This window comes from Bos mutus, chromosome 4 (genome assembly GCF_027580195.1).
Source record: "Bos mutus isolate GX-2022 chromosome 4, NWIPB_WYAK_1.1, whole genome shotgun sequence".
In the NCBI taxonomy this organism is placed as follows: Eukaryota; Metazoa; Chordata; class Mammalia; order Artiodactyla; family Bovidae; genus Bos; species Bos mutus.
In genome coordinates, this window is record NC_091620.1 from 17,593,827 (window position 1) to 17,621,453 (window position 27,627).

The following is a 27,627-nucleotide window of genomic DNA, read 5'->3' on the forward strand; positions in this document are numbered from 1 at the left end:
GGAGGGCCACCTCGGGGCGGCGGTGGCTCCGGGCCTCGGAGCGGCCCCCGTCGGTCCCCGCAGGCGGGCAGGAGCTCGGAGGCCATTGGCTGGCGGCGCGGGCGGCGGAGGGGCGGGGAGCGCCGCCGAAGGGGACTGTTTGCTCCTACGGGCTGTAGATGGAGCTGTCCGGCCCCGGCGAGGGGGAAGGCGCCTGGAAAACGTTCTTCTTCTCCCTGGCCGGCCCGAGCGGGGGAACAGCGCTCCCAGGATGCAGTTTGTGTCAACACGGCCGCAGCCTCAGCAGCTGGGCATCCAGGGCCTGGGGCTGGACAGCGGGAGCTGGAGCTGGGCGCAGGCCCTGCCCCCGGAGGAGGTCTGCCACCAGGAGCCGGCGCTGCGCGGGGAAATGGCCGAGGGAATGCCGCCCATGCAGGTGGGTGCACCCCCGCCGGCGCCATGGCCGCCCGCCTGCCGTGGGGGCGGGGCGCGGGGCCGGGGCGGCGGGGGGCCCCGGGTCGCGGGCGGGGGTGGGGTCGGGGGGACGGGGGCTCGCGCGGCAGGCAGGGCCCGGCGCCCTCGCAGGCCCCCGCCCGCATCCCGGAGCGGCGGGCCCCCGAGGCCGCGTGCCGGCCGGGCCCAGAGCTGGCGCCCCGGGGAGGCCCCCGCGGGGCCGGGGATTTGCGGGGGGAGGGCCCGGAACGCGCGGTCCCTGCCGTGACCGCGTCCCCTACCCCGGCCCGGGCTCGCCTAGGGGCTGGCCGGCCGCCTCGCGCCGGGCCGGGGACGTGGGCGCGCGGGGTTCCTGGTCAGATTTTACCGCTGCGGCCAACTCAGACAGAAAGGTGTGTTTAAATGTTGTACGGCCATCATCTCTCCCCAAGTGTAACAGCGATTCACCGTTTCCCCCTGGCACCGGCTGTGATCGAGGAAGGGGCGGGTGAGAGGTGCTTTTGCCCTCTTGCCAGCGGTGGGCAAACTTGGCCGCACTGTTAGAAGCACCTGAGCACCTTTCAAGACTCCTGACGCCCAAGCCTTCTCCAGACCGGTGAAATCGGAGTCTCTGGGGTTGAGAGTGGGCACCAGTCCGTAAGGAGCTCAGGGTGCAGACGAATTGGGGAGCCAGAGCTCCAGGGCTGTGTGTGAGGCGGAGACAGGCCTCGATGGCCTTGCCAGGGGCAGAGAGTGGGAGCTGACCTCGGCTGGACTCCGCCAAGCCCCCCTCTGTCCCTGGCCTGGTTCTCAGCCAGCCAGGTTCTGACACGTCGGCCAGGAGTTGCTGTGTCCTGTCTGACCATGTTTCAGCCTTACGTCTCCAAACCTGTTTAGGGGAGCAGAATCTGCTGCCCCAAAATCTGCCTCCTTGGCACCAGGATTATTTTAAGATGGTTATTTTAGAGGAGCTGCAGGCACAGGAGACGCTCTGAAAACCAAGTAGGAGTTCCCTTTGTAGAAGAGAAACCTCCATCGCTGTACCAGGAAGAGGGCATGACTCAATCGCTAAAAACTCTTTATCAGAGGAGAAGGCAGCGACTTGTATCTGCATTAACCTGTGCCCTTGCATCCTGTCCTTTCCCTGGTCACCCCCATAACTAACTCCCCAGCCCCGCAACATCATCCTTTGTCCTTAGCTGTAGATGGTACTTCATACAGTGGTTTGGGTCATTTTGGCAGATCACTCAGTTTTCTGGGTCTTGCCCATGTTTACAGGAGGTATGTTTGTTTGTTTAGTCGCTCAGTCGTGTCCGACCCTTTGCGACCCCTGTGGACTGTAGCCTGCCAGGCTCCTCTATGGGATTTCCCAGGCAAGAATACTGGAGTGGGTTGCCATTTCCTTCTCCAATGCAGGAGGTATACGTCTTACTAAATTTGTTTTTCTCATGTTGATCTGTCTTATGGCAATTTGACTGTGAGACCAGGGAAGAACCTAGAAGGGTAGAAGGAAAATTTTTCTCCCCCAACACCTGTGAAAAGTAAACTGGGCCCAGTGACGTTCTGAACTTCCACCCATTAGCCCTTGACCCGTTCGGTGGGCCAGGCTGGAATGACACCTCTGTGTGCCTAGGGCACGGCTTTGCTGGAGATGCTAGGACGTCTCACCCACGCCCTGCTGCCTTTTCTCCCATGTCAGGAGTCGCTCCCTGGAACCTGTGTGATCTTCCTCTGTGGCTGCCACAGCCACTCTCAGTCTGAGAGGGCCGTGAGCGTGTCTGTCCTGACCTGCCCAGCTCACCTCTGAGTAACAGGTCTCCACTTCACCCATCCTGAGGGCCCCTTCAGCAGCAACAGAGAGAACAGAAAGTGACCCTTCCCCTGTCACATGGCAAGGAGGGACCATTTCAGCCCTGCTGACCAGCAAGCCCCGGGCGCTGGTGGGGTATGGGGCCAGTCCCCGGGTCAACAGTACACGGTGACCACCCCTCTCTTGGTCATAGGGATCAACTCTTAACTTGCATCCTGGGGACTTTGCCTTTCTGGGTGAGGACCCAGAGCTGGGGGTACTGGAGGATCAGGGCCATTGGGTACCCCTCCCCCAGGGAAGCAGGAGGGGTGGGGGGATCTTCTCTTCCTCTTAGAGATGCTCCCCCCTCCCCCCTCCTCCGGGAATGACATTTTCAGGCACACCCACTTTGGGAAATATGAATACACAGTTGTGTGAGGAGACAAGGCTGCTCGCCTGTTCTCTGGCTCGGGCTCCCAGTGTCTCCCGTGCCCCCAGCCCCATTATCTGAACTGTGTTTTTGTCAAACTGCAGCACCTAGAACCGCTGCAGTAGGCGGTGCAGAGCCGTGCTCTGGAAAGGCACTTCTCTGGGCTTCTATTTCATCATCTTTAAAGCAGAGCTCTAGGATAATCGTTCTTGCCCTAACCTGCTTAGAGATTGCTGGGACGATTAGGGGCGCGTGACTGATGTGAACATTTTTGCTTTGAAGCAGCAAACGCTGGGCAAGCTCTGAGGAGTTCACCATTAAGTCTAGCCCATGAAGACAGCAGCTGGTCTCGTCAAAGAGAGGTGGCCTGTGACAGTTTAGGACAGGGTCCACCACCTTGACCTGCCATGGGTCAAGGTGGGTGGTAGACTAGCGACCAGCCTGACTCCCGCAGGCCGGAAGTGGGAAGGTCAGGTGGGTGGGTGCCCACTAACTGCTGCGGACGTTAGTGAACACGCTGTAGCCAGAGAGGCAGGGGCTTGGCAGGAGAACGGGGATCTGCAGCATTTGACGCGTTGTCCCCTGCTCTCAGGCCACCCTCGCTCCTCACACGGGGTCTCATGCCGGCTGTCACTTCCCCTCCTCTGCCCGCAGGCTCAGGAATGGGACATGGATGCCCGGCGACCGATGCCTTTCCAGTTCCCACCCTTCCCAGATCGGGCCCCCGTCTTCCCCGACCGCATGATGCGAGAGCCCCAGCTGCCCACAGCGGAGATCTCGCTCTGGACCGTGGTGGCCGCCATCCAGGCTGTGGAGAGGAAGGTGGACGCCCAGGCCAGCCAGCTGCTCAACCTGGAGGGCCGGACGGGGACGGCCGAGAAGAAGCTGGCCGACTGCGAGAAGACGGCCGTGGAGTTCGGGAACCACATGGAGGGCAAGTGGGCCGTGCTGGGGACCCTGCTGCAGGAGTACGGGCTCCTGCAGAGGCGGCTGGAGAACATGGAGAACCTGCTGAGGAACAGGAATTTCTGGGTCCTGCGGCTGCCCCCAGGCAGCAAGGGCGAGGTCCCCAAGGTAAGCGGTAGTCCCCAAGGAGCAGGGAGGACAGTGAGGACCATCACCTTGATTTCATTTTGTCAGGCCTTCTCACAAACGTCTCTGACGCCCTGTTGCCCAATGTCGGTGTCCTCTCAAAGCCGGCCTCCACTTAAACAACCTCGTCTGGAATGTTCTTCTGCAGGGAGGCTGGCCTCCACCCGTTCCCCATAGAGCCCGCGGGTTCTGTCTGTGAGCCTTTTGCCCTCTCTGCTCCCAGTCCCTCCCGAGGGGCCTGGGTGTCTGCAAATTCCTAAAGCTTTTCCCGCCTGGGTTTTCGCCTTGACACCTTCAAAGACCGTTTGTCATTGGCTGTTGTCTGTGCCGGCTCCTCTGCACGCAGCTGGAGAAGACCCGAAACCACTCTGAGCAGAGTCGCTAGAGTCATGACCATCACCAGCGGGCCCATCTCACGATCAGAATTCACGCTCCGTTTCCTGTTCTATTTTCCCTCCCACCTTCTCCTGGCCCATCAACCCTGCACTCTTGGTCAACGGGCTGCTCTCCAGTCCACTGAGAAGACGGGGTCCCCCTACAGAGACTTCCACGTCCAGCCATGTGTATTCTGCCTTTCTGTGGGCTCCACCCCTTCACCTGCGCCAGGAGTCATGCAGCCTCTCTCCCCTTCGCCCCCTGCACCGTCACCTCCTCCCCCTCCACTGGCTCGTCCCCACCAGCCTGTAGACATTCTGCACTGCCGCCCATCTCTGGAGTAAAACAGCTCCCTAGACCAGCGTCTCCCGCCACTGCAACTTCATCTCTCTGCTCTGCTTTAGAGCAGTCTGCATTTGCTGTCACCAGTTCTTTCCCTCCATTTTCTCTCCTTCCCTTTTTATTATAGAGAATTCAAACCTATATAAAAGTAGATAGAATTGCAAAATGAACCCTCATGAACGCATCGTCCAGCTTCAGTGGTTACCAGCTCTTGGACAGTCTTCTTTCATCTCATTCCCTACCCATGTCTCCCTCCCATTTTATCTTGAAAAACATCTCAGACAGCAGTTGTGGTTTTGTTGGCCATATTGTGACACGTGAAAGTGTCCGACGTCAAAGTGTCAGTCTCTTTGTGACCCCATGGACTATACAGTCCATGGAATTCTCCAGGCCAGAATACTGGAGCTGGTAGCTGTACCCTTCTCCAGGGGATCTTCCTGACCCAGGGATTGAACCCAGGTCTCCTTCATTGCAGGCAGATTCTTTACCAGCGGAGCCACAAGAGAAGCCCAAGAATACTGGAGGGGGTAGCCTATCCGTTCTCCAGGGGATCTTCCCAACCAGGGATCAAACCCAGGTCTCCCGCATTGCAGGCAGTTTCTTTACCAAGGGAAGCCCATCGTGAGGCATGTGGGATCTTATTTCCCCAACCAGGGATCGAACCCAAGCTCCCTGCATTGGAAGGCTGAGTCCTAACCCTGGACTGCCAAGGAAGTCCCCAGCAGTTGCTTTAATTTTAAATATTTCAAAGTGTAGCTCTAAAAGGTAAGGACTCTCTTTTTAAAGTAAAAATCTCAATACTGTGGCTACCACAACAAAGACCTCAGCCTACTCAAATATCCAATCAGTGTTCCGATTTTCTTCCAAAAATATTTTGTTCTATAGTCTAGTCTAAGTAGTTAAGGCGTGCCTGACTCTTGCGACCCCCATGGACTATAGCCCGCCAGACTCCTCTGTCCATGGGATTTCCCAGGCAAGAATACTGGAGTGGGTTGCCATTTCCTTCTCCAGGGGATCTTCCTTATCCGGGGATGGAACCTGGGTGTCCAGCATTGCAGGCCAGTTTTTTACCAACTGAGCTGCCCAAATGTGAACTTAAATAAGTCTACACGCTGTGATTGCTATGTCTCTAAGTTTTTTCCCCCTGTAAGTGCCTCCTTTGTCTTTCCCATATTCCCTTGTAGTACTAGGCCATCTGACCTGTGGACTTCCTCACTATCTGGACTCTGCTGCTGCATCCTCCCTGCTCTCATTTATTGTGTTCCTCTCTTCTCAGCCTTCCAGTAAACTGGGGATTGGGTGATTCTCCCTGAACTCATGTAGCTGAGGTTCTTGCCACCACCTCGTCATCCTTTTGGCCTTGCCAGAGCTCTAATGGTGTCCATGATCATAGAGCCAAGGATCATTAGAACCACAGTATTAAAGTCCCAGTCTTCGTCTTCCTGCCCGCTCAGCAGCGTTTCATGCAGGAGACCACCCTTCCTAGAAACACCCTTTGGCTCCCGGACACCCCTCCCCACCTTGGTTCTTTCCCTACAGCACCAGCTGCCACTTCTCAGTCTTCTTTGCAGTTTCCTCTCCTTTTCTTACGTTTGGAGTGGGCCCTGGCTCCTCCTGACCTGCCTGCAGTCTCTCCTCCCTCCCTCGTGATTTCACCCAGGCTCAGCGCTATAGATACAGTCTGTGTGCTGTCAACTCCCGAGTGCAGTCTTTCCCTCCCACTCTTGCTCTCTGTATCCTGCCTAGACTTCCTTCTCGAATGCCAGATTCACATTCCTGCCTGCTAATTCAGTATCTCTATCAGGCTGTCAGTAAATATCTTAGATTTAACTCAAACCAAACTGGGGCTTCCCTGATAGCTCAGTTGGTAAAGAATCCACCTGCAATGCAGGAGACCCCGGTTCGATTCCTGGGTTGAGAAGATTCCCCTGGAGGAGGGAAAGGCATACCCACTCCAGTATTCTTGGGCTTCCCTTGTGGTTCAGCTGGTAAAGAATCTGCCTGCAATGCAGGAGACCTGGGTTCGATCCCTGGGTTGGGAAGATCCCTAGAGAAGGGAAAGGCTACCCACTCCAGTATTCTGGCCTAGAGAATTCCCAGTTCATGGGGTCACAAAGAGTCGGACACAACTGAGTGACTTTCACTTACTTACTTAAACTGAACTGATTTCTGCCTGAACCCTGTTCTCCTCAAAGTCATCCTCATCCTTCCAGCTGCTCAGGCCGCAAGCCTTGGGATCATCCTCGCCTCCTCTCGTTCTCACACCTGATTTCCATTATATTAGTAAATACTATCTGATTTTTCTTCAAAATATACACACAGCCCCCCTCCCACCCCCCGCTGCCTCCACTGTTCCCACCTTCATCTAATTGTAACCACCACCGCCTCCTGCCTGATTCCTGCTGTGGCCTCCTCGCTGGTCCCCTTGTCTCCATCCTTGGCCCCCACCCCAGACCATCTATTTTCAACAGAGCAACCAGACTGATCCTTTTGAAAAATAGTCATATCACCTCTGTTTAAAGCCCTCAAATGGCTCCCCAGGTTATTCAGTTAAAAAACCCCCATTTTGTCAGTGGTCCCCTCCCTCAAACCCACCCTTCTGACCTTATCTCCCTTCACCCCCTCTTGCCCACTCCTTGATGCCAGCTCACCACAGGGTCCCCCTGGCAGGGACTTTCCTTCCCTGAAGCCACCCTCCACCCCAGGTCTCTCCCATCAGGGGTCTGCTAGCTGTCACTGGATCAGTGTCCCCTTCATGGCCACCCAGCCCAGCACACTCTTTCCTTGGTCCCTGCTCTCATTTCCTCCAAGCAATTAAGCATTCAGGTATCTGAAATACTTTCTCTGTGTCTCTTGGTTGGCTTTCCTCCACGTGGTTCATTGCAGCATCCCAGTGCCTGTGACAGGACCTGCTTGTAGCAAAACATGTGTGCCGAGTGACTCTTCAGCTGGAGGCTCACGCTTCCACGTAAGGGCCTGGGCCTTTTTTATCTTTGGTTCTGGCAGTTAAGCCAGTGGCTTGGCCAGAGGAGGTGCTGGACAGTGATCCATCAAGGCCTCGCAGAGCTGAGTCCTAACAGCGGTTCCTCCCTAAGCCGCCTTCTGCCGCTGCAGCCCACGGGGCTGTTCTGTGTAGAGTTTGGCGTATATACTGTGTTGCTGTGTCCATCTCCCCACACACCACCCTTTGCTCTTGTCTGTGCTCTGCACTCTGACTCAGTGCCGAGTCCTGGCCCCACTGTGCATTCTGTGCGGTGAACCACGTGTCGGGGTCTTGATTTGTACCTCACGGAACATGGCTTACTTGTGGGGTCCGGAAGCAGAAAGCTTGGGTTTGAATCTTGGCTTTACCATGTATCAGTTTTCCTACCACAGGTCAAGTATGTTTTTTGTTGTCTCTGGGCCTCCTCAATTCCTCTTAGGAAAGAAGTGACCTTTAAATAAGTCATTCAGCAAGTGAATTCTCAGTGGGTCCCTCTGAGCTTCAGTGTTCTCGTCTGTAACAGGAAGATGATAATACGCTTGATTTGTGGAGCTGCAAGGACTGCTGTGACAACACTGGGTAGCTCATTGTATTAGTTATCCACTGCTGTGTAACAAATACCCCAACACTTAGCAGCCTAAAAAAAATTATTTTTTATCATCTTACAGTTTCCATGGGTTAGGAATTCAGGAGCAGCTTGGTTGAGTGGTTCTGGCTCAGAGTCTCATGAAGTTATAGTCAAGCTGTTGACCAGGGCTACAGTCATCAGAAGGCTCAACTGAGGCTGGAGGATTGGCTTCCAGTTGCTCCTTCCTTCCTGGCAGGAAGCCTCAGCTAGTTCCTCACTGCTTGAACCTGTCCCGTAAGGCTGCTTAAGCATCCTTATAACATGGCAGCTGTCTTCCCCCAGAGTGAAGGATCCAGAAAGAGAGACCAGGATGGAAGCTGTAGCAACTTTTATGACCCAACCTCAGAAGTTGTTTTACAAATTTGTTGACATACTGAGTGCAGCACACTAACAGCACCATCTTTTAGGATATTAAATAGCTCAACTGGAATTCCATCACCTCCACTAAGACGCTTGCTACTTGGAAGGAAAGCTATGACAAACCTCGATAGTGCGTTAAAAAGCAGAGACATCACTTTGCTAACAAAGGTTCATAGAGTCAAAGCTATGGCTTTTCCAGTAGTCATGTACAGAAGTGAGAAGTGGACCATAAAGAAGGCTGAACACTGAACAATTGATGCTTTCAAATTGTGATGTTGGATAAGACTCTTGAGAGTCCCCTGGACTGCAAGAAAATCAAACCAATCAATCCTAAAGGAAATCAATTCTGAATGTTCATTGGAAGAACTGATGCTGAAGCTCTAATACTTTGGCCACCTGATCTGAAGAGCTGACTCATTGGAAAGATGCTGAAGCTGGGAAAGCTTGAGGGCAGGAGGAGAAAAGGGCGGAAAAGGATGAGATGGTTAGATATCATCACCAACTCAATGGACATGAATATAAGCAAACTCCAGGAGATAGTGAAGGACAGAGGAGCCTGGTGTGCTGCAGTCCATGGGGCTGCAAAGAGTTGAACATGACTTAGGGACTGAACAACCAAACAGCAGAAGTTGTACACCATCACTTCTTTTTTTATTAGAAGCAAGTCACTCAATCTTGCTCACACTCAGTGGGAGGAGAATTAAGCTCTATTTCTTGAAGGGACAAAGAATTTGTGGATGTATTTTAAAATATCCACAACCATAAGGCACCATGAGACTTAATATTGTGGGCCATATTAAGTCTTGTAGACTCTTGGCCTTGTTAGATACATTCTCTTTGTCAGATCCAAGGAAGGCCGTTGTCTCTCAGCTCCTCTGTGCCTTGTGGGTTCTATTAATTGTGTAATTATTCATGATGATTCATGGATAGTCTTTTCTGTCTGGCTGAACTGTATGCTGCCCGTAGTCTTGGACCATGTTTCAGACTTCTGCCACATCCTAGCACAGTGAAGTTTTTACAAAGTGATATCTTTTTCCACCTGGGAGACTATGGTCCTAGAATTCTGACTGGTGAAGGGAGGCAAGGGGGTTGGTGTGTTGGAAAAGGTAACAGATTTTTTTTTTGGCTGCACTGGGTCTTTGCTGCTGCACACGAGCTTTCCCTAGTTGTGGTGAGCAGGGGCTACTCATCATTGTGGTGCGCAGGGTTCTCTCTGTGGTGGCTCCTCTTGCTGTGGAGCCTGGAATGTAGGCACGCGGGCCCAGTAGATGTGGCACACGAGCTTAGTTCCTCCGCGGCACGTGGACTCTTCCCGGACCTGGGATCGAACCCACGTCTCCCGCATTGGTAGGTGGACGCTGATCCACTGTATCTCCAGAGAATTCCACCGACTTGGTTTTGAATACATTTAGTGTGAGGTCCTTAAAAGATGAATAAATGAAGCCAGTCAGAAGGCCATTGAAATGTGAACTCTGAAGGGAATGTTGAAGAGTGTCATCTACAAAGAGGTACCCACAGAACTTGTAAAAGACAAAAAAAAAAAAAAAAAAAAAAAGAAATTGCCAAGGGGAAAGGAAACAGGGAAGAGTGAGGGCCAGACCTTGATCTCGGAGGGAAGAAGGAGGAGCTGTAAGGAAGATGAGAGCCAGGCTCCGTGGCTGTGGGAACCAAGCAGGAGATTTCAGGAAGGTGCTCTGGCCTCTGTGAGGACTGAGGGGTCGAGGGTTATCGGCAGGAAACTGACAACCTCCCAGAAGGTGGTTTCAGACAGAATGGGGCTCAGGGGCAGATTTCAGGGAGTGAGGAATGTGTGGATTGTGAAGAAAACACAGAGCGTGCATCTTGGGAATGTTTCTTTTTTTTTTTTGAGCCATGCCAAGTGGCATGTGGGATCTTATTCATAGGTACCTGACCAGGGATGGAATCCATTCTCCCTGCAGTAGAAGCATGGAGTCTTCACCCCTGGACAGGGAGGTCTCTGGAATGTTTCAGGAGAAGAAGGCTCGTAGCCTCACTCAAGGTGACAGAGTGGAGGCCTGGAGGCCCTGAAGTGAGAGCAGGGTGGGGAGAGATGGAAGATGCCCGAGGGAGAAGCTGGTGTGGACTGCGTGTCACCAGCAGGAGCAGGAGGAGAAATGAAGGGCATGTGTGGGGAGTCGGCTCGCCGGGGAGACGGGCCGAGCCAGGAGCTTGCGACCAGCAAGCTGCCGTCAAAGGGAGACTGGGGGTGGCTGGGGAGAGTGAAGAGTTCGAAAGAAGCCTCCCGGGGAACACAGTGAGATGGAAACAAGCCGGCCAAGAGGCTTGCGAAGCAGCCTGGAGCCTCAGCCAAGAGGTCAGAGTGTATCTCGATTGTCACCTGCAGAATTTCGTGACCTTTATCTTGGGCAGGGAATTTAAATGAAGACGGCGGTCTGCCTCAGTTTTCCTAGGTTGGGGGTTCGCCCAAGTCTGTGGAAGGTCCAGGGGACTTGAAGTTCTAGTTCTGTTTCTACAGATGGGAGTGCGCCGCCAGGCAGTAGGCGGCATCCAGGTGCTACATGGCACCTGACCCTGGCACCTCTCCTCTGTGTACGGGCACTGCCCACTCACCAGACAGCGCGCCCGTGGGCCTGACCCCAAGAGGGCAGCTTTTTCTAATTCACACCAAGGTGCCATGTGTCAGGTACCAAGAAGGATGGTACCAAGAGTCAGGGCTTGGGGAGAACCGAGGGCTTGGGTTTCAGGGTGAGGGGGAAAGGCTGGTCCAGCAGGAACAGAAAGTGGTAGGAAGTGAGGCTGGTGGTCAGCACAGGGCAGCTCAGATCCTAAAGTCACGGAACTGAAACCATCCTGAACGATGCTGTGCAGATGAGGCCACAACGGTTAGTGACCGCAGTGGGCACAGGAGGCCTCGCCCACCTGAGATGACAGCTTTATGGGGCAGACGAGATGCCCCTGAACCTTGTGACTGACATTAGACAACTGATGACTCAGGCTCCAGCAGGACCTTCCTAGTGTGGGCAAAGACCATTCAACACATCCAGCAAGTGCTTACTGACTCCGAACTACGAGCTTCTAGATGCTTGGGACATAGTGGTCCCCAAAGCAGATCAAGAGCCTTAGCACCAGCAAGTTTTAGTGACAAAAATGTAGCTGTGTACCTAGAGGTGACAGAAGTACAGCTTCTCAACAGGATTTTATTGTACTTGATTCCCTGAGACTCTAAGAACCTACCCTATGTCTGTCACCCTGAACACCAAAAGCTTGACTTTTGGGTACCCAGTTGACCTTAAAGTGAATTTACAAAGGATGTGGTTAAATGCCTCATTTTTAGTTTTTTATTCTATTTTTTTCAAACTTTTAAACTTTTTATTTTGTCTTGGCATATAGCCGCTTGACAATGCTGTAATAGTCTCAGGTGAACAGGAAGGGACTCAGCCATACATATGCATGTATCCATTCTCTCCCAAACTCCCCTCCCATCCAGGCTGTCACATAACTTTGAAATGCCTCATTTTTAAAAGGCAGTGGTGACCATCCTGTTATTGGAAGCTCAGGAGAATCAGAGTAGACTGACTCCACTGAGACAGGCCAAGCAGGATGGGCAGGTTGGGGCCATGGGGACTGGGGCCAGAGTCTGGGGTGGAGCAGTCAGTGCCCCTCCCGGGAGCTGGGGAGGAGCAGCGGGCAGAAAGCACCAGACTAACGCTGTTGTTGGCCCAGGTTCCAGTGACCTTTGTGGACATCGCTGTTTACTTCTCCGAGGACGAGTGGAAGAACCTGGACGAATGGCAGAAGGAGCTTTACAACAACCTGGTTAAGGAGAACTACAAAACCCTGATGTCCCTGGGTAAGTGTGCCTTTCGTCCCCCAGGCAAGCATCTCTGGAGTGAGGGGTGACATGCTTCTCAACCCAGGATGCACCCCTAGGCAAGGTGTTTCGTGTTTATACTTCATGGAAATTCAAGAGACAATGTGCTTCTCTGTTAGGAAGTTAGAGCAATTGATAAGAGTATGGAAAGTAAAGACCCAGGAACAGGGCCTGTTACTACAGAACTGAACACTCTGCTGCTGCTATGCTGGAAATACAGCCCAACAGCATCCCTAGGCGCTACCTCCCAGCAGCCCTGGAGAAGCCACTGGTCTCTCTGCTGCTATTTCTGGGTTCCAGAACCCAGCTAGTTCTCCACCAGGAACTGGAGCATCCATTGACTTAGACTCTCCTGAGAGATGACCTGACATAACGGGCCACCCGCTGAGAGGGGCTCCAGGGTACGGGAGGGGAGGGCTCCCCATCGCTGTTGATGGAGACCCTTTGGTGAACGTCCCTCAGCCCTTCCTTGCCTTCCACTTCACTCCAGACTCGGAGGGACCCGTGTCCAAGCCGGAAGCCCCATCTCAGGCTGAGCCCCGGGAAGAGCCCTGCGTGTGGGAGCAGCGTGACCCAGAAGAGAGAGAGATCCTCATGGATCCAGACACAGGTGATGGCAGCTGCAGACAGCCCCAGGTCGGGGTGGGGCGGGAGAGAAGCCCCCATCCCAGCATGAGTTCTGGGGGGCGGTGGGGCGCAGCTTCTCTTAGTTGTTCGTGGGGCCGGTTCTGCCGCCTTGCAGATTTGGCGGTCACGTACAGGAAGTTTCAGGGCCAGAAAGGCCACCATGGAGGTCCGTCTTTTGGGTTAGAGGCATGTCACTTGAGATGCCCAGGTGAACTGGAGACGATGGGGAGGGGCGGCCTCCCAGGCCTGACTGGGGCTCTAGACGTGGGAGCAGCCCTGCCCAGGCAAGTGGGCAGAGAAGGCTCTGTGTGGGTGTGTGGTGTGCGTGGGTGCATAGTGTGTGTGGCTGTGTACTGTGCATGGCTATGTTGGGTGTGTGGTGTGCGTAGCTGCGTAGTGTGTGTGGCTGCGTGGTGTGCGTAATGTGCGTGGGTGCGTAGTGTGCATGGGTGCGTAGGGTGTGTGGTGTGCGTGATATGCATACGGTGCGTAGTATGCGTGCTGTGCGTAGGGTGCATGCTGTGTGTGGTGTGAGTGGTGCGTGTTGGTGCACGTGGCCGGTTGCTTTGTGCCCGGCTGTCATCCCCAGCATTCTCAGCCTGTTCTCACAGGCAGATTTACCCTCCAAGGCTGTCCCCTCACCCGAGGGGAATCTTAAATTCTAAGAAACCAGTTCCCTGAGAACATCACACCAAGTGACAGGAAGTATGCGGGTTCTCGGGGACTTGGCTCTCCTGACGGTGTCGGACCAGGTGAAATCTGGTCCTCCGACCGTATTCTCTGCCTCGTCACAGCAGCCTTCCTGTCGGGGCCCTCTGCTCCTCCTGTCTTACACGTGGAGGACGTATTTACCAAAACCTCCCCAGAAGCTTGCTCGAAGGCAGCCCCCTCCCTCCCAGTGTGCTCTCCTTCAGTTCAGTTCAGTTGAGTCGCTCAGTCGTGTCCGACTCTGCAACCCCATGAATTGCAGCACGCCAGGCCTCCCTGTCCATCATCAACTCCCGGAGTTCACTCGAACTCACGTCCATCGAGTCGGTGATGTCATCCAGCCATCTCATTCTCTGTCGTCCCCTTCTCCTCCTGCTCCCAATCCCTCCCAGCATCAGGGTCTTTTCCAATGAGTCAACTCTTCATGAGGTGGCCAAAGTACTGGAGTTTCAGCTTTAGCATCATTCCTTTCAATGAACACCCAGGACTGATCTCCTTTAGAATAGACTGGTTGAATCTCCTTGCAGTCCAAGGGACTCGCAAGAGTCTTCTCCAGCACCACAGTTCAAAAGCATCAATTCTTCGGCACTCAGCTTTCTTCACAGTCCAACTCTCACATCCATACATGACTACTGGAAAAACCATAGCCTTGACTAGACAGACCTTTGTTGGCAAAGTAATGTCTCTGCTTTTTAATAAGCTATCTAGGTTGGTCATAACTTTCCTTCCAAGGAGTAAGTGTCTTTTAATTTCATGGCTGTAATCACCATCTGCAGTGATTTTGGAGCCCAGAAAAATAAAGTCTGACACTGTTTCCACTGTTTCTCCATCTATTTCCCATGAAGTGATGGGACCAGATGCTATTATCTTCGTTTTCTGAATGTTCAGCTTTAAGCCAACTTTTTCACTCTCCTCTTTCACTTTCATCAGGAGGCTCTTTAGTTCCTCTTCACTTTCTGCCATAAGGGTGGTGTCATCTGCATATCTGAGGTTATTGATATTTCTCCCAGCAATCTTGATTCTAGCTTGTGCTTCCTCCAGCCCAGTGTTTCTCATGATGTACTCTGCATAGAAATTAAATAAGCAGGCTGACAATATACAGCCTTGACGTACTCTTTTTCCTATTTGGAACCAGTCTGTTGTTGCATGTCCAGTTCTAACTGTTGCTTCCTTACCTGCATATAGGTTTCTCAAGAGGCAGGTCAGGTGGTCTGGTCTTCCCATCTCTTGAAGAATTTTCCACTGTTTATTATGATCCACACAGTCAAAGGCTTTGGCATAGTCCATAAAGCAGAAAGATGTTTTTTTGGAACTCTCTTGGTTTTTCGATGATCCTTATTGACATGTAATTCACATTGCCATAAATTCACGTTTGGAGTGTAGGATTTAGTGGTTCACAGGCTGGTGCAACCATCAGCACTATCTAAATCCAGAATATTTCCTCATAGGGAACCCCACACCCGGGAGTAGTCACTCCCGTTCTCCATACCCCCCAGTCACTGGTCACTGTGGATCTGCCTATTCTGGGCATTTTGTCTAAATGCCTCCTTCCCTGGCTTAAGCACCCCACACGTTTGAGGTCAGCTGTGATGACCTTTCCCATGAAAGCAGTGTAACCTCTATCCGTGTGTCACATAGAACAGAGACCACGGTGTCCATTTAAGGGGGGACAGAGCAGACTGAGAGCCAGAGAGGCCAAGTGACTCATCCGCTGGGCGGAACGCAGACCTGAGACCCAGATCCATCTCTTTCCTCCTGCCTGAGCTGTCTCCTGCCAGGGCTGGTGGTGTAAGCCACACCAGAGAGCCTCGTAAGAGGAAGATGCCCTGTGGTGGCGCCTTGGGGTCTACATGGAAGGTGCGTTATTGTCCCTTGTGCATAGGGTGCTGTGCGTTAGCCATCCAGGAATGGGGCTGGGCTGCTCCCCTTCGCCCAGTCTAACTTCCTGCTAATTGTGTGTGTGTGTATGTGTATGTGTCTGTGAGTATGTCTGTGTATGTCTGTGAATGTGTCTGTGAGTGTCTGTATGTGTCTGTGTGAGGGTGTCTGTGCGTGTCTCTGTGTGTGTGTCTGTTTGTGTTGTTGTGGGTGTGTGCCTGTGTGTGTGTGTCTGAGTGTGTGTGTATGTATGTGTCTGTGTGTGTGTCTGTTGGTGTGAGTGTGTGTGTGTATGTGTGTGTCTATGTGTATGTCTGTGTGTCTGTGTCTATTTGTGTCTGTTGGTGTGTCTGTGTGTGTGTGTATTTGTCTGTGAGTGTGTCAGTGTGTGTCTGTGTGTGTGTGTCTGAGTGTGTCTGTGTGTGTGTATGTGTCCGTGAGTATGTCTCTGTGTGTCTGTGTGTGTATGTTTTTGTGAGTATGTCTGTGTGTGTCTTTGTGTGTGTGTCTGTGAGTGTCTATGTGTGTGTATGTATGTGTGTATGTATATATGTCTGTGTGTCTGTGTGTCTGTTTGTCTGTTGATGTGTCTGTGTGTTTATCTGTGTATCTGTGTGTCTTTGTATCTGTGTCTGTGTGTCTGTTGGTGTGTCTATCTGTGTGTCTGTGTATCTGTGTGTCTGTCGTGTCTGTTGGTGTGTGTGTGTGTCTGTGTGTGTATGTGTCTGTGAGTGTGTCTATGTGTGTGTATGTGTGTATGTCTGTGTGTCTGTTGGTGTGTCTGTGTGTGTATGTGTCTGTGAGTGTGTCTATGTGTGTGTATGTGTGTATGTCTGTGTGTTTATCTGTGTATCTGTGTCGTGTGTCTATCTGTTGGTGTGTCTATCTGTGTGTGTCTATGTATCTGTGTGTCTGTGTCTGTTGGTGTGGGTGTGTGTGTCTGTCTGTGTCTGCTGGTGTAGGTGTGTGTATGTGTGTGTCTGGCCCGATCTTTCTGACTGGGGTGCAGAATGAAGCTGGATGTCTCCCATGCGGAGGGAGCCCTGTGGCCTATCCTGATAGTACCCACCCAGCATGGGCTGTCTCCATGCTCTCTGCCTTCCTTCTCTTACCTTACTCTGCAGCATGGCCCACCCCCTTGTCCTGGAGGTTGATCACCCCCTGCTCGCATGCCCTTCTGCTCCTCAGGGTTCCTAGGTGCCCATAGGAACTCAAGGTCCCTGTGCTCTCTTCCCTGGTGAGTGCTGTCAGCTGTGCCCCTGACCCCTAGTGACGATCATTCCTGAAAACGGTACCGACCGTGTGACCCTCTGTCCTCAGGAGCAGAGCCCCTGGGGCCAGCACCGGATGCGTCCTCTCAGGTGAAGCGGGAGGAGGCCCTGTGTGCCCGGGCTCAGCGGGGCCTGGAGGAGAGAGCCATCCCCACGGAGTCCATAACCGGTGAGTGAGCCGCCTGGCCGCCTGGGCTGAGTGGCAGAGGGAAGAGTCTGCATGGTCTACAGGCGCCCATCATTCTCTGACGGGTGTGCCCGGCCAGAGGCCTGAGCTGAAGATGGAGTGTGGGTCCACGATTGATGGATAGGAAAGACAGGGTTTCCCACGAGGCACAGACATGGTGCGTGATGGGGATGAGGGGCCAGCACCTCTAGCCTTAGCTGTTCTGTTTTCTCTTCTTTGTAACATCAGGTTTTAACTATTCCTTTCTCCCCTCGAAAAACAGTGTCTGCCGAAGTACTGAGAGTGAGGCATTTTAGAGGTTCGGTGGGTGGGGAATCTGTGGGTCCCTAAGACCTGCTCCCAAGTGGGAAGAACTGATTTGTTTTAAACAAACACAGCTGTTGCCTCTGTGCCAGCCACCCCCCTGCCCTAGGCGCCGTCCTGACGGGCAGTCTGGGTACTTCCTCTTTGACAGCATCCATCCAACATGTGTACGTGAGCGCTCTGTTCGAGAAGATGTGGCTTAGTCAGAGTTCTCCAAAGAAGAGCAGGGTGTGTGCGTGCACACACATGTGTAGAGAGAGAGTGATTGAATTGAAGGAGTTGGCTTTTGCCAGCTGGAGACCGGGGGCAGCCTGCCGGTAGGATTCACCTTTCCTCGGGGAGTCAGTCTTTTCCTGTTTGGCTGTCAGCTGGTGGGAGAGGCCCACCCACATAACGGAAGGTAATCCACCTTATTCCAAGTCTACGGGTTAAGTGTTAAACTCCTCAAAACAAAACAAAACAACATAACAGCATCTAGAGTAATGTTTGGCCCACTATCTGGGTACTGTTGCCTAGACAAGCAGACACATAAAATTACCCATCAAAAGATACAGTAATGTCCTGTGACTATAAGTTAAGATGATAGTATAAGTTAAGATAAGCTCTTAACTTACCCGTGGGTTAGACCTCCACAAGCCTCATCCCCTTAGTCAAAGCCTCATACTCATAGGCGAGTGGTAACAGCCCCCCAGCAGAGGAAAACAGCTTTCCAGTTCATCCAGCTCGTTCCTCGAAAGCCTATATAGCCACATTACTATCTCCAGTGGGGTCTTTGAGATAAGATGGCAATAAAAGGTAAGTGAGGTTTAATGGAGTCTGCAGAGGAAAGAACAGGTAGGTTACATCTTAGAAAATTCCCGCTAAGATGGTGAAGATAAAAGGCTTTCTTGTTGTTCAGTCGCTCAGTTGTGTCCGACTCTTTGCGACCCCATGGACTGCAGCACGCCAGGCCTCCCTGTCCTTCACCGTCTCCCAAAGGCTTCCTGGAAGTGTCATTTCCCTGGCTGGTCCTTGCAGGAGGAAGACCTCCGTCACCGTGGAAGGGGTTACATTCCTGAAGGACAGACAAGCTCTCTCAGCGGCATCCCTGTGATGTCATCACTCATAAGTAGTTTCCACTTATTCTCAGCAAAAGCACGAGCAGTGGAGGCCAAGCCGACCTGAGGCTTTAATGGCCTCGAATGATTACCGCTGACGTTTAGGGAAAAGAACCTATCGAGAGACGAGAGACGTAAAGCAGCACCTGGCGGGAGGGCCCGTGTCCCCTAACCCCTTTGCTGCTCTGTCCCCTCAAGCAGACTCGCCGGCCTCCGCGCAGGATCTCCTGTCCCGGATCAAACAGGAGGAGCCCCCGTGCGTGTGGGACCAGCAGGACTTGGCGGAGAGGGACATCCCAACGGACCCCAACTCAGGTGAGCGGTCCGCCAGCGCACGTGGAGGGTGATGTGCCTATCTGCCGGGAAATCAACCCGACTGAGTCACTTTGGTCAAAGGCCAGTGAGAGACTCAGGGAATGAACCACTGCGTGTTCCCCAGAGGATGACTTTGTACACATTTTGGTGTGTAACTACTAGAAAAGCGAGGATTTCTCTAAAGGAATCCTTACGTCAATAATTTGTCCTGTCAGTGAACTGATACTGAAATGACATAGCTGATTTGTGAAGTATAATCGACAAGCCTTTTTATTTATTTATTTTGTACTTTTTTTTGGCCATGCCACGCAGCATGTGAAGTCTTAGTTCCCTGTCCCAGGATCGAACCTGCACCCCAGTGGAAGCATGGAGTCTTAACCACTGGACAGCCAGGGAAGTCCCTAAAAAGCCTTTTAAAGGTGCATATTTCTGACAGAAAGTAATTTACATTTTCTGGAATTTTCCTTGAGCGAATACTAGCTAGGTGACTCCCAGAAAATTTCTGAGGGTAGTCCAGGCATAAAAGGAAGCATAAAAGAGCAGTAGGGAAGCTCTGCCCACCCAGGCTGCATGTGCGTGTATGTGTGTGTGTGTGTGTGTGTGTGTGTGTGTACACGCACGTGCATGTGTGTATATGTGCTTATGTGTGCACACGTGTGTGTGCACGCATATGTGCATGTGTTCACGTATACTTGCAGAGTGGAGGAGGCCAGCGTCATCTCATCTGGTGGTTGTAACCCCTGGGGACACCAGGCAGAAAGGCCGATGTAGAGTCTGGGGTTCCGTGTAGTGTGTCAGCTCTACAGCTTCACACGGTTTGGGGTGGGGAGCTGAAGGGCTCCAGGACAGAGGAGAAAGCCTGATAAGAGAGGCGAACGGTCTGCTGCAGTTCTCATTAATGACCCTTGTCCACCGCCTCTGCTGTCGCTGATCATGAAGGCCTCGCCCTCCTCCCTCTGTCCTGTGGGCCGTCAGAGGCTGGGCTCCCCTCTGGCCTGGTGCCACAGATGGCCCTGGGGCTCCCAGGATGCCAATCCTGGCTCTGTCGCCACACGGGCCTCCTGAGAGACGGGCCTCCTGCCTGGCTGAGGCCAGGTGCAGCAGCACCAGTGAGGTCCATTCAGGGAGGCCTCACGGAGGGTGGGGGCACAGGATACCCAGACTGCACACACCCTCTGGGCGGAGCGGCGGCCTCTGCGTGTGGTGGTGTTTGAGCCTTCGGTAGGATGCTCAGCGAAATGAACAGGCTCTAAGTCTGCCTTCTTTCCCCAAACAGAGTCTCTGATCTCCGCCCACGACATCTTGTCATGGATAAAGCAGGAGGAGCAGCCGTACCCGTGGGGCCCACGCGACTCCATGGATGGGGAGCTCGGGTTAGACTCTGGCCCCGGTGAGTGGGGCACCCGGCCGGGCCCCTGGGTATTTGGTCCAGAGGGGTGGCTGCTCACCCAGCCTGCCCCTTACAGGGTGATGCTCTGTCGTGGCGGCCTTTCAAAGGCCTGTATCAAAGCACTGACCCCTTTCCTTTCGAGGATTCAGGGGTGTTAGTTTCCTAGGATTGTCTTAACAAAATACCAAAGTGTGGCTTGAAGCAGCAGACATTTATTCTCATAGTTCTGGAGGCCTGAAGTCTGAAGTCAGAGGTGTGGCACGGCCCTGCTCCCTCTGAAAGCTGTGGGGGACCCCACCTTGCCTCTTCCTAGCTTCTGTGTTTGTTGGTGATCTTTGCTGTCTTTTGATCTGTGGATGTATCACCCTAATCTTCTGTCTTCACACCGTCTGTGTGTCTGTGTTTTGTAAGGTCAAGGAGTCACGTTAGATCAGGGGCTTGCCCTCCTCCAGTATGACCTCATCCTAACTAATTACCCCTGGAAAGAGCCTGTTTCCAAAGAAGGTCACACTCTGAACCACTGGGGAGATGCAGATTTTGACATATCTTCTTGGAGATATGTCTGTCTTGGAGATAACATCTTCTGTGTTGCTGTTGTTCAGTTGCTAAGTCATGTCTGGCTCTTTGCTACCTCATGGACTGCAGCACACCAGTCTTCCCCATCCTTCACTATCTCCCAGAGTTTGCTCAAACTCATGTCCATTGAGAGGATGATGCCATCCAACCATCTCATCCTCTGTTGTCCCCTTCTCCTCCCGCCTTCAATCTTTCCCAGCATCAGGGTCTTTTCCAGTGAGTCGGCCCTTTGCATCAGGTGGCCAAAGTACTGGAGCTTCAGCTTCAGCATCAGTCCTTCCAATGAATATTCAGGGTTGATTTCCATTAGGATGGACTGATTTGATCTCCTTGCTGTTCAAGGAGCTCTCAAGAGTCTTCTTAATAGCCAGGGAAAGGAGAGTGGACTGGGAGCGAGCGGACCTGAATGTTGACAAAAGTTTCGGTGGCATGCTGGGACATGCTGCCTGATTGTGAAAGTCTGAAAGAGAATGGAGGTAAAGAAGTAGTGAAAGCAAGTATAGCTAACTTAAAAAAAAAAAGGAACAGAGAAATGAGATAAGCTGGTAGCTGGATAGGGGGAGCACATGAAGTCAAGGGAGGGTTAAGTTGGGTGAAGCTGTGCCATTGTGTCTGGAAGGATACTCACTGCTTTAGAATCCTCATTCAAACTGCCTTAAAGAATAAAGACAAAAAAATAAAACTAAAAAAGAGAATTGCAGTAGCTGAGGACAGAAACCCACCCACCCACACTCAAAGAATAAAGACATTTATTCTCTTACGTAATGAAGAGGTGGTCTGGTTTCAGTCTCAGTTAGTTCAAGGATTCAGCTGTATTATCAAGGCCCCAGTTTCTTTCCAGTCCTTGCTCGTCCACCCGTGGTGTGGATGGAGCAACATGGCCACAGCTGTTCCAAGCATCACCTCCAGCCCCAGAGGGGAAGGAAAGACCATCTTTTTTTCCTTACACTGTCTCCAGGGAGAGAGGAAGCCTTCCCAGCAAACACATCTCATCGGCCAGAACAAGGTCATGTGCTTGTATCTGAATCAGTTACTGGCCAGGGATTTCCTCACGTTAGACGCTGGAGGAGAAGGTGTGACATCGTTTCCATGGAAAATGGAAAAATGGGACACACTGAGCTGCAGGGTAGGAGGCCAGGGTCTGAGACATGTGGTCTTCTCCAGCAGTCTTCAGCTCCTTGAGTCCCCTGGGCAACCCCGACAGAGGAAGGGTCAGAGGGACCCAGGAGCTAAGCTGGGTCAGGAAGGTAGAGCACCAAAAAACGTGCCACGCCGAGCGTGATGAAGGATCAGAGGAGGATTGGGACCATTTGGGGTTGGGTTTCCCGGGAAACAGTCCCCGAGATGGAGGTTTCCTTGGGGGTCCTCTTGGGAATAACACCTATGAAGGAATGAGAGGAGCAGATTGCAGAGAGGGAGAAGCAAGGCCCACAGTGCAGCGGTGACAGAGGCCACAGCCAGACCTACCGTCAGTGTGGGCTGAGATGGGGGGTGGGGGCGGGCTCAGCCCAGCCTGTTTAGGAGCAGCTGGTAAGGAACACGGGTCACAGTTTGGGGCTCCTGTAGGAAGAAGGGACTGTGAACAACGGATCCAGGAGGTGATGATGGAGGGTGTAGGAAGGAGAAGGTTCCTGAACGCAGTCATCAAACCCAGTGGTTCCTCGGGGGTCGGAGTCCTGGGCCTGAGGTCGCTGCTCTGATTGACGCTCTGGGCTTTGTGTCCCTCTGACCCCACGGTAGTGCGGGAGCATGGACTATGGAGAGGCAGGGATGCAAGCAAAGAGTATCATTGCAGGAGCAAGACTGGTGCTTCCTGGAGAGGCTGGCCAAGCAGCCACTTCCACAGCAGGAGGTGCAGAGTGCCATGATGTCTGCTCCCCACAGACGGGGTCTGAGGCCAGATGGGACTCGCACCAACCCAGTTGACCCCACTGCTGTAGGAGGCCAAAGGCTGCGTGCTAGGTGGAGATGCAACCGCACATGGGAGGTGGGAGGCATGCCCCCAGCTCCCTGCATTCCACTCCCCTAGGCCTTTAGACAGGCTTTTCACCTGGGATGGTGGTGGCGGTTCAGTGGCTCAGTCGAGTCCGACTCTTTGCCACCACCCCATGGACTGTGGCCCGCCAGGCTCCTCTGTCCATGGGATTCTCCAGGCAAGAAGACTGGAGTGGGTTGCCATGCCCTCCTCCAGGGGATCTTCCCAATCAAGGGATCGAACCCCGGGTCTCCTGCATTGCAGGCAAGTTCTTTACTGCCTGAGCCACCTGTGTGGTGGGTTCACCTGGGATAGGTTCTGGCAAATTCTTTCCCTCTTGTCAAGAAATTCTCTTTAGATAAATTAGCATGGAACATACAGTTAAGTCTATTTCCGGGCAATTCTGCCTTTCAAGGGAGCTTTCTCAGAGCACCGCTCTTCCCAGCATCTGGGGGTGTTTCCTGACCTAGCTGCGTGACCCCCACCTACCCACTTCGGGTGCCTCCGGTTCACGGCTCTGTGCGGGTCCAAGGGTCAGGCAGCCGTGTTTAATCCCCTCATCCTCGAGGGAAGCTGGGGGCCCGCCAGCCCATGATTCGCAGGAGGCCTCAGAAGACCTAATCAAGGACCTGGGGGCCCCCCCTCGCAGGGACGGTTGTGGGTCCCCCGCGCCCCGGACGAGCCGTATCAGCATGTCGCTTCTTCGTGTCTCTCCCCCCAGGTGACAGCCTGCTGATGGTGAAGAACCCGGCCCCGGCCCCGCCGCCGCCGCCGCCGCCGCAGCCCGCCCCGCCGAGCCTGCCCCGCTGCGGCGCCCCGAGGACGCGGGCGCCCCCGAGCCGCGGGCGGGGGCGCGCTGCTGGACGACGGCTTCCCTGCGCTGCGGGGCCTTGGCGCTGGCGGCGAGGGCGGCGGGCCTCGGGTGGCTGTGGCGGCGGGCGGCGGCGGGCGGCGGCGGCGGGGCGCGGGGACGGCGGGCGGGGGTCCGGGCGGGGGCTGTGGCAGCTGCTGCTCCCCGGGCGGCCTCCGGCGTAGCCTCCTACTGCACGGCGGCGGCGGCGGCGGCGGCGGCGGTGGGGCGCGCAGCAAGCCCTACTCGTGCCCGGAGTGCGGCAAGAGCTTCGGCGTGCGCAAGAGCCTGATCATCCACCACCGCAGCCACACCAAGGAGCGGCCGTACGAGTGCGCCGAGTGCGAGAAGAGCTTCAACTGCCACTCGGGCCTCATCCGCCACCAGATGACCCACCGCGGCGAGCGGCCCTACAAGTGTTCTGAGTGCGAGAAGACCTACAGCCGCAAGGAGCACCTGCAGAACCACCAGCGGCTGCACACGGGCGAGCGGCCCTTCCAGTGCGCGCTGTGCGGCAAGAGCTTCATCCGCAAGCAGAACCTGCTGAAGCACCAGCGCATCCACACAGGCGAGCGGCCCTACACGTGCGGCGAGTGCGGCAAAAGCTTCCGCTACAAGGAGTCGCTCAAGGACCACCTGCGCGTGCACAGCGCCGGCGGCGGCGGCCCGGGCGGAGGCCCGGGTCTGGGCGCCCCGCGGCCCTTGCAGCCGCCGCCGGAGCGAGACTAGGGCCTGGCGACGGCGGCGACAAGAACAGGGCCGGGGCCGGGGGTCGGGGATGGCGGGGCGAGCCTGGGGGGCGCGTCCTGAGGCTCTCCCCGTCCCCCCGCCACCACGATCCCGCCCTCGGTTCTCCGGGCGCCTTCCCTCCCTCGAGCCGCCACCTGCTGGAAATCGGGAACAGGAATTGCACTCCAGACGGGGTATCCCCCTGAAGGTGGGAGGGGCGGGCTGGGGTCCCCCTGAGGGTGGCGAGGGCGGGGCAGGGGTCCCCTAGACCTGTCCGGCTGAAGGGGCAGCCCAGCTCTTCTCACGGGGTGGACCGAGGGGCTTCCTCCCACAGGGACGGTCCTGGAAGGGCAGCGAGGAGGCCAACACACACCCCCCACCACCCTTCGGGCACCTAGCCTGCCCATTCGGCCTCTGGGGCTCTGGGGTCTCAGATTGTGGTCAGGGAAAGCCACCCGGGAGTCTCGGCCCCCTGCTGAGATGAAGAAATAGGGTCCTAAGGGTTAAAGCGACCCTAAAAAAGGAAGCCGAGGTGTCCAGGTGAAAGAGGAGGGACGTGCTAAGGGGTGGATCTCCGTGATGACAACACTGCCTCGCGTTTGAATAGCGCTTTATACTTTTTTTAAAAAACACGTTTTTCTATCCGTTATCAACTTTCACCCTTAGCCTGTCCCTCTGAGGTAGGTGGGGTCGGAGTTTCCCGACTGGATAGCTGAGGAAGGGGAGACATAGCTGAGATGGTTTAGAGAGGCGGGCGGGGGACCAGGGCCAGGCCTCCAGCGGAGTGTCCACCCCACCACACACACGCTGCCTACCTCTGGAACTGGAGAGACCTCTGTGGTCTGGTCTCTCTGCCCCTGACCCACCACACATAAATCAGAAGCAACAGGGGGCCCACTCATGGGGTCATGGGGTGGGGAATGGGCAACGGGTCGACTACAAAATGCCCCAGGAATGTGCTTCTGGAAGGTTCTCGGTGTTGGGGCACCACTGGGCAGGAGGCAGGTTCCCCCCGCCTCGGACCTCCAGCTTGTCCCTCCCACCTCCAGCCCCTCAGTGTGGTGCCCCTGGCCCTCCAGAGGCAGCTGGTGCCCCAGCTCAGACCTCGTCCTGACAATTTCCTCCTTTTCTGGGGCTATGGGGTGAGGGCAAGGCTCCTGCTGCCAGAGCAGCCAGGCAGGACGTGAGTCTCATCCCAGGAGGGCCCAGGCCAGTAGGTGCTAGCCTCTGAGAGCCTCTGTCTCTCTCCTGCCCTGAGCCTCCCAACTGGTGCTATCTGTTAACCGGCCATGCCCCATGGACTCGGACACAGACCCTCCTGGGCTCCAGACCCTGCAGGCGCCTGTGGGGGGTCGGGGGGTCGGGGGGTGGCCCCCAGGGGACTCCCCACCAGTCGGTGCATCTCTTCAGTGGTCCTGATGGGCCACAGTCTCCATTTCTGCGTCTTGCATGGCCAGGCACTGGGGTGGGGTGGCGTGCCCCAGGCCCCTTGTTTGCATCAAGAATGACTTCTCCTCCCCTGGATCCCACTTCTCTCCCAGCCGGGGGGGAGGGGGCCACAGTTCGTGAGTGCTCTGCCTCTGCCCTTCCCCTCATCTGTGCCGCTCTGCTTTCCTCAGACCCCTTTTTGCCATGCAAAGGGAGTTCCTGAAATTAAATAAAAGGTGTCCAGATCGCAGACTGCATGTTCACAAGGCTGGAGGGTTCTCCAGCGTGGCTTCCTATAGTAAACCCTCAATGAACTGGAATCCAGTTAACTGGGATTTTTTTTCTTCTTCTTCTTCTATTCTGCTTTCGGAAGGAGGCACATCTTAAGAAAATGAGAAATATAGACAAGCTCAGTGGAGTTTTGTTGGAGCAGGAGGGGAACCCTCTAGTCTGGTTCTGGTTGGGAGGCAGCAGTATTCTGCTTTTCAAAAGCATGTGGAGAAAATCACCATTTTCATAACCTAAATCATGGGAAGTGAGACCAACAGGGTCGTATTTTGCTTTTTGGCTGCTGAGTGTGTGAAGGAAGGGGGAGAAACCCCTATTGAGACATGAGTTTTGTCTGTGGCCATACCACCCTGAATGCACCTGATCTCGTCTGATCTAGGAAGCTAAGCAGGGTCGGGCCTGGTTAGTACTTGGATGGGAGACATGAGTTTGAAACATCTGCGCCCACAGCTCGAGTCTGTCCCTTTATTTCACCTTCAAGGAGCTGATTTCCAAAGAGGTTTAGTGACGGATGATAAGCGAGAGAGCCAAGTCTGGGTTTGCTTTCTTGCGTCCTCGTCCGGTGGACCCCACTGCACCGAGTGCCCCATCGGTTACGCCACAAGTCAGCCCAACCCCCAGCACCGGCCCCGGGGGAGCCCTCGTGCAAGCTGACCAAAGCGGGTGACAGTGTGGACCGCCCCCAGACAGCGAGGATCCTCGGTGTGGACCCGGCAGGCCACCTACGGGAGCAGGGTGGTCCTGCTCTGGGGTGGGTTTTTATTTTCCTTCTGCTGATGTGTTAATTAAAAAGTATTTTAATTAAAAAAAATGAATGCATGCAGTAAAAATTGGTTTTAAAAAAAATTATGAAGAGTAAAACTCTTTCCTACCAGATTCCCATTGAGAAGCATCCGCTGCTAAGAGCTTATATGTCCTCTTGGACCTGGAGGAGTCGGGGTGTAAAGGAATGACCTGAGTGGAGCAGGGGAGGAGGGGGTGGTGATGTGGGATGTGGATGGGACACGCCAGGGAGGCAGGAACAGGAGCTGAAAGGCAGGAGGCTGGCCTGGCCAGAGCCGGGCTGTGTGAAGTTGTAGGTGATGAAGATGCAAGGTGAGTCATGACCAGGCCACAGCCAGCCTTCAATGCCAAGACCTTTCCATAGCAGGCTGCCAATCAGCCTGAGACCCGTGGTGCCACAGACCCACTTGTAGCCCCTTCAGATCAGATCAGATCAGTCACTCAGTCATGTCCGACCTTTTGTGACCCCATGAATTGCAGCACGCCAGGCCTCCTTGTCCACCACCAACTCCCTACGTTCACTCAGACTCACGTCCATCGAGTCAGGGATGCCATCCAGCCATCTCATCCTCCGTTGTCCCCTTCTCCTCCTGCCCCCAATCCCTCCCAGCATCAGAGTCTTTTCCAGTGAGTCAACTCTTCGCATGAGGCGGCCAAAGTACTGGAGTTTCAGCTTTAGCATCATTCCTTCCAAAGAAATCCCAGGGCTGATCTCCTTCAGAATGGACTGGTTGGATCTCGTTGCAGTCCAAGGGACTCAAGAGTCTTCTCCAACACCACAGTTCAAAAGCACCAATTCTTCAGTGCTCAGCCTTCTTCACAGTCCAACTCTCACATCCATACATGACCACAGGAAAAACCATAGCCTTGACTAGACAGACTTTTGTTGGCAAAGTAATGTCTCTGCTTTTGAATATGCTATCTAGGTTGGTCATAACTTTCCTTCCAAGGAGTAAGCA

At 54.2% G+C, this 27,627-nt stretch overlaps 1 protein-coding gene across 1 annotated transcript; it reads left to right on the top strand.

Moving 5' to 3' along the window:
- The first annotated feature begins 138 nt into the window (after positions 1-138).
- Positions 139-26,734, top strand: ZNF282 (zinc finger protein 282). The gene is given in 9 exon segments (XM_070369089.1): positions 139-415; positions 3,285-3,704; positions 12,116-12,242; positions 12,754-12,873; positions 16,797-16,916; positions 18,536-18,649; positions 19,926-20,039; positions 23,312-23,436; positions 23,438-26,734. Coding segments are annotated over 9 exon segments (2,037 nt in total). The 5' UTR covers positions 139-250; the 3' UTR covers positions 24,170-26,734.
- The last annotated feature ends 893 nt before the right edge of the window (positions 26,735-27,627 follow it).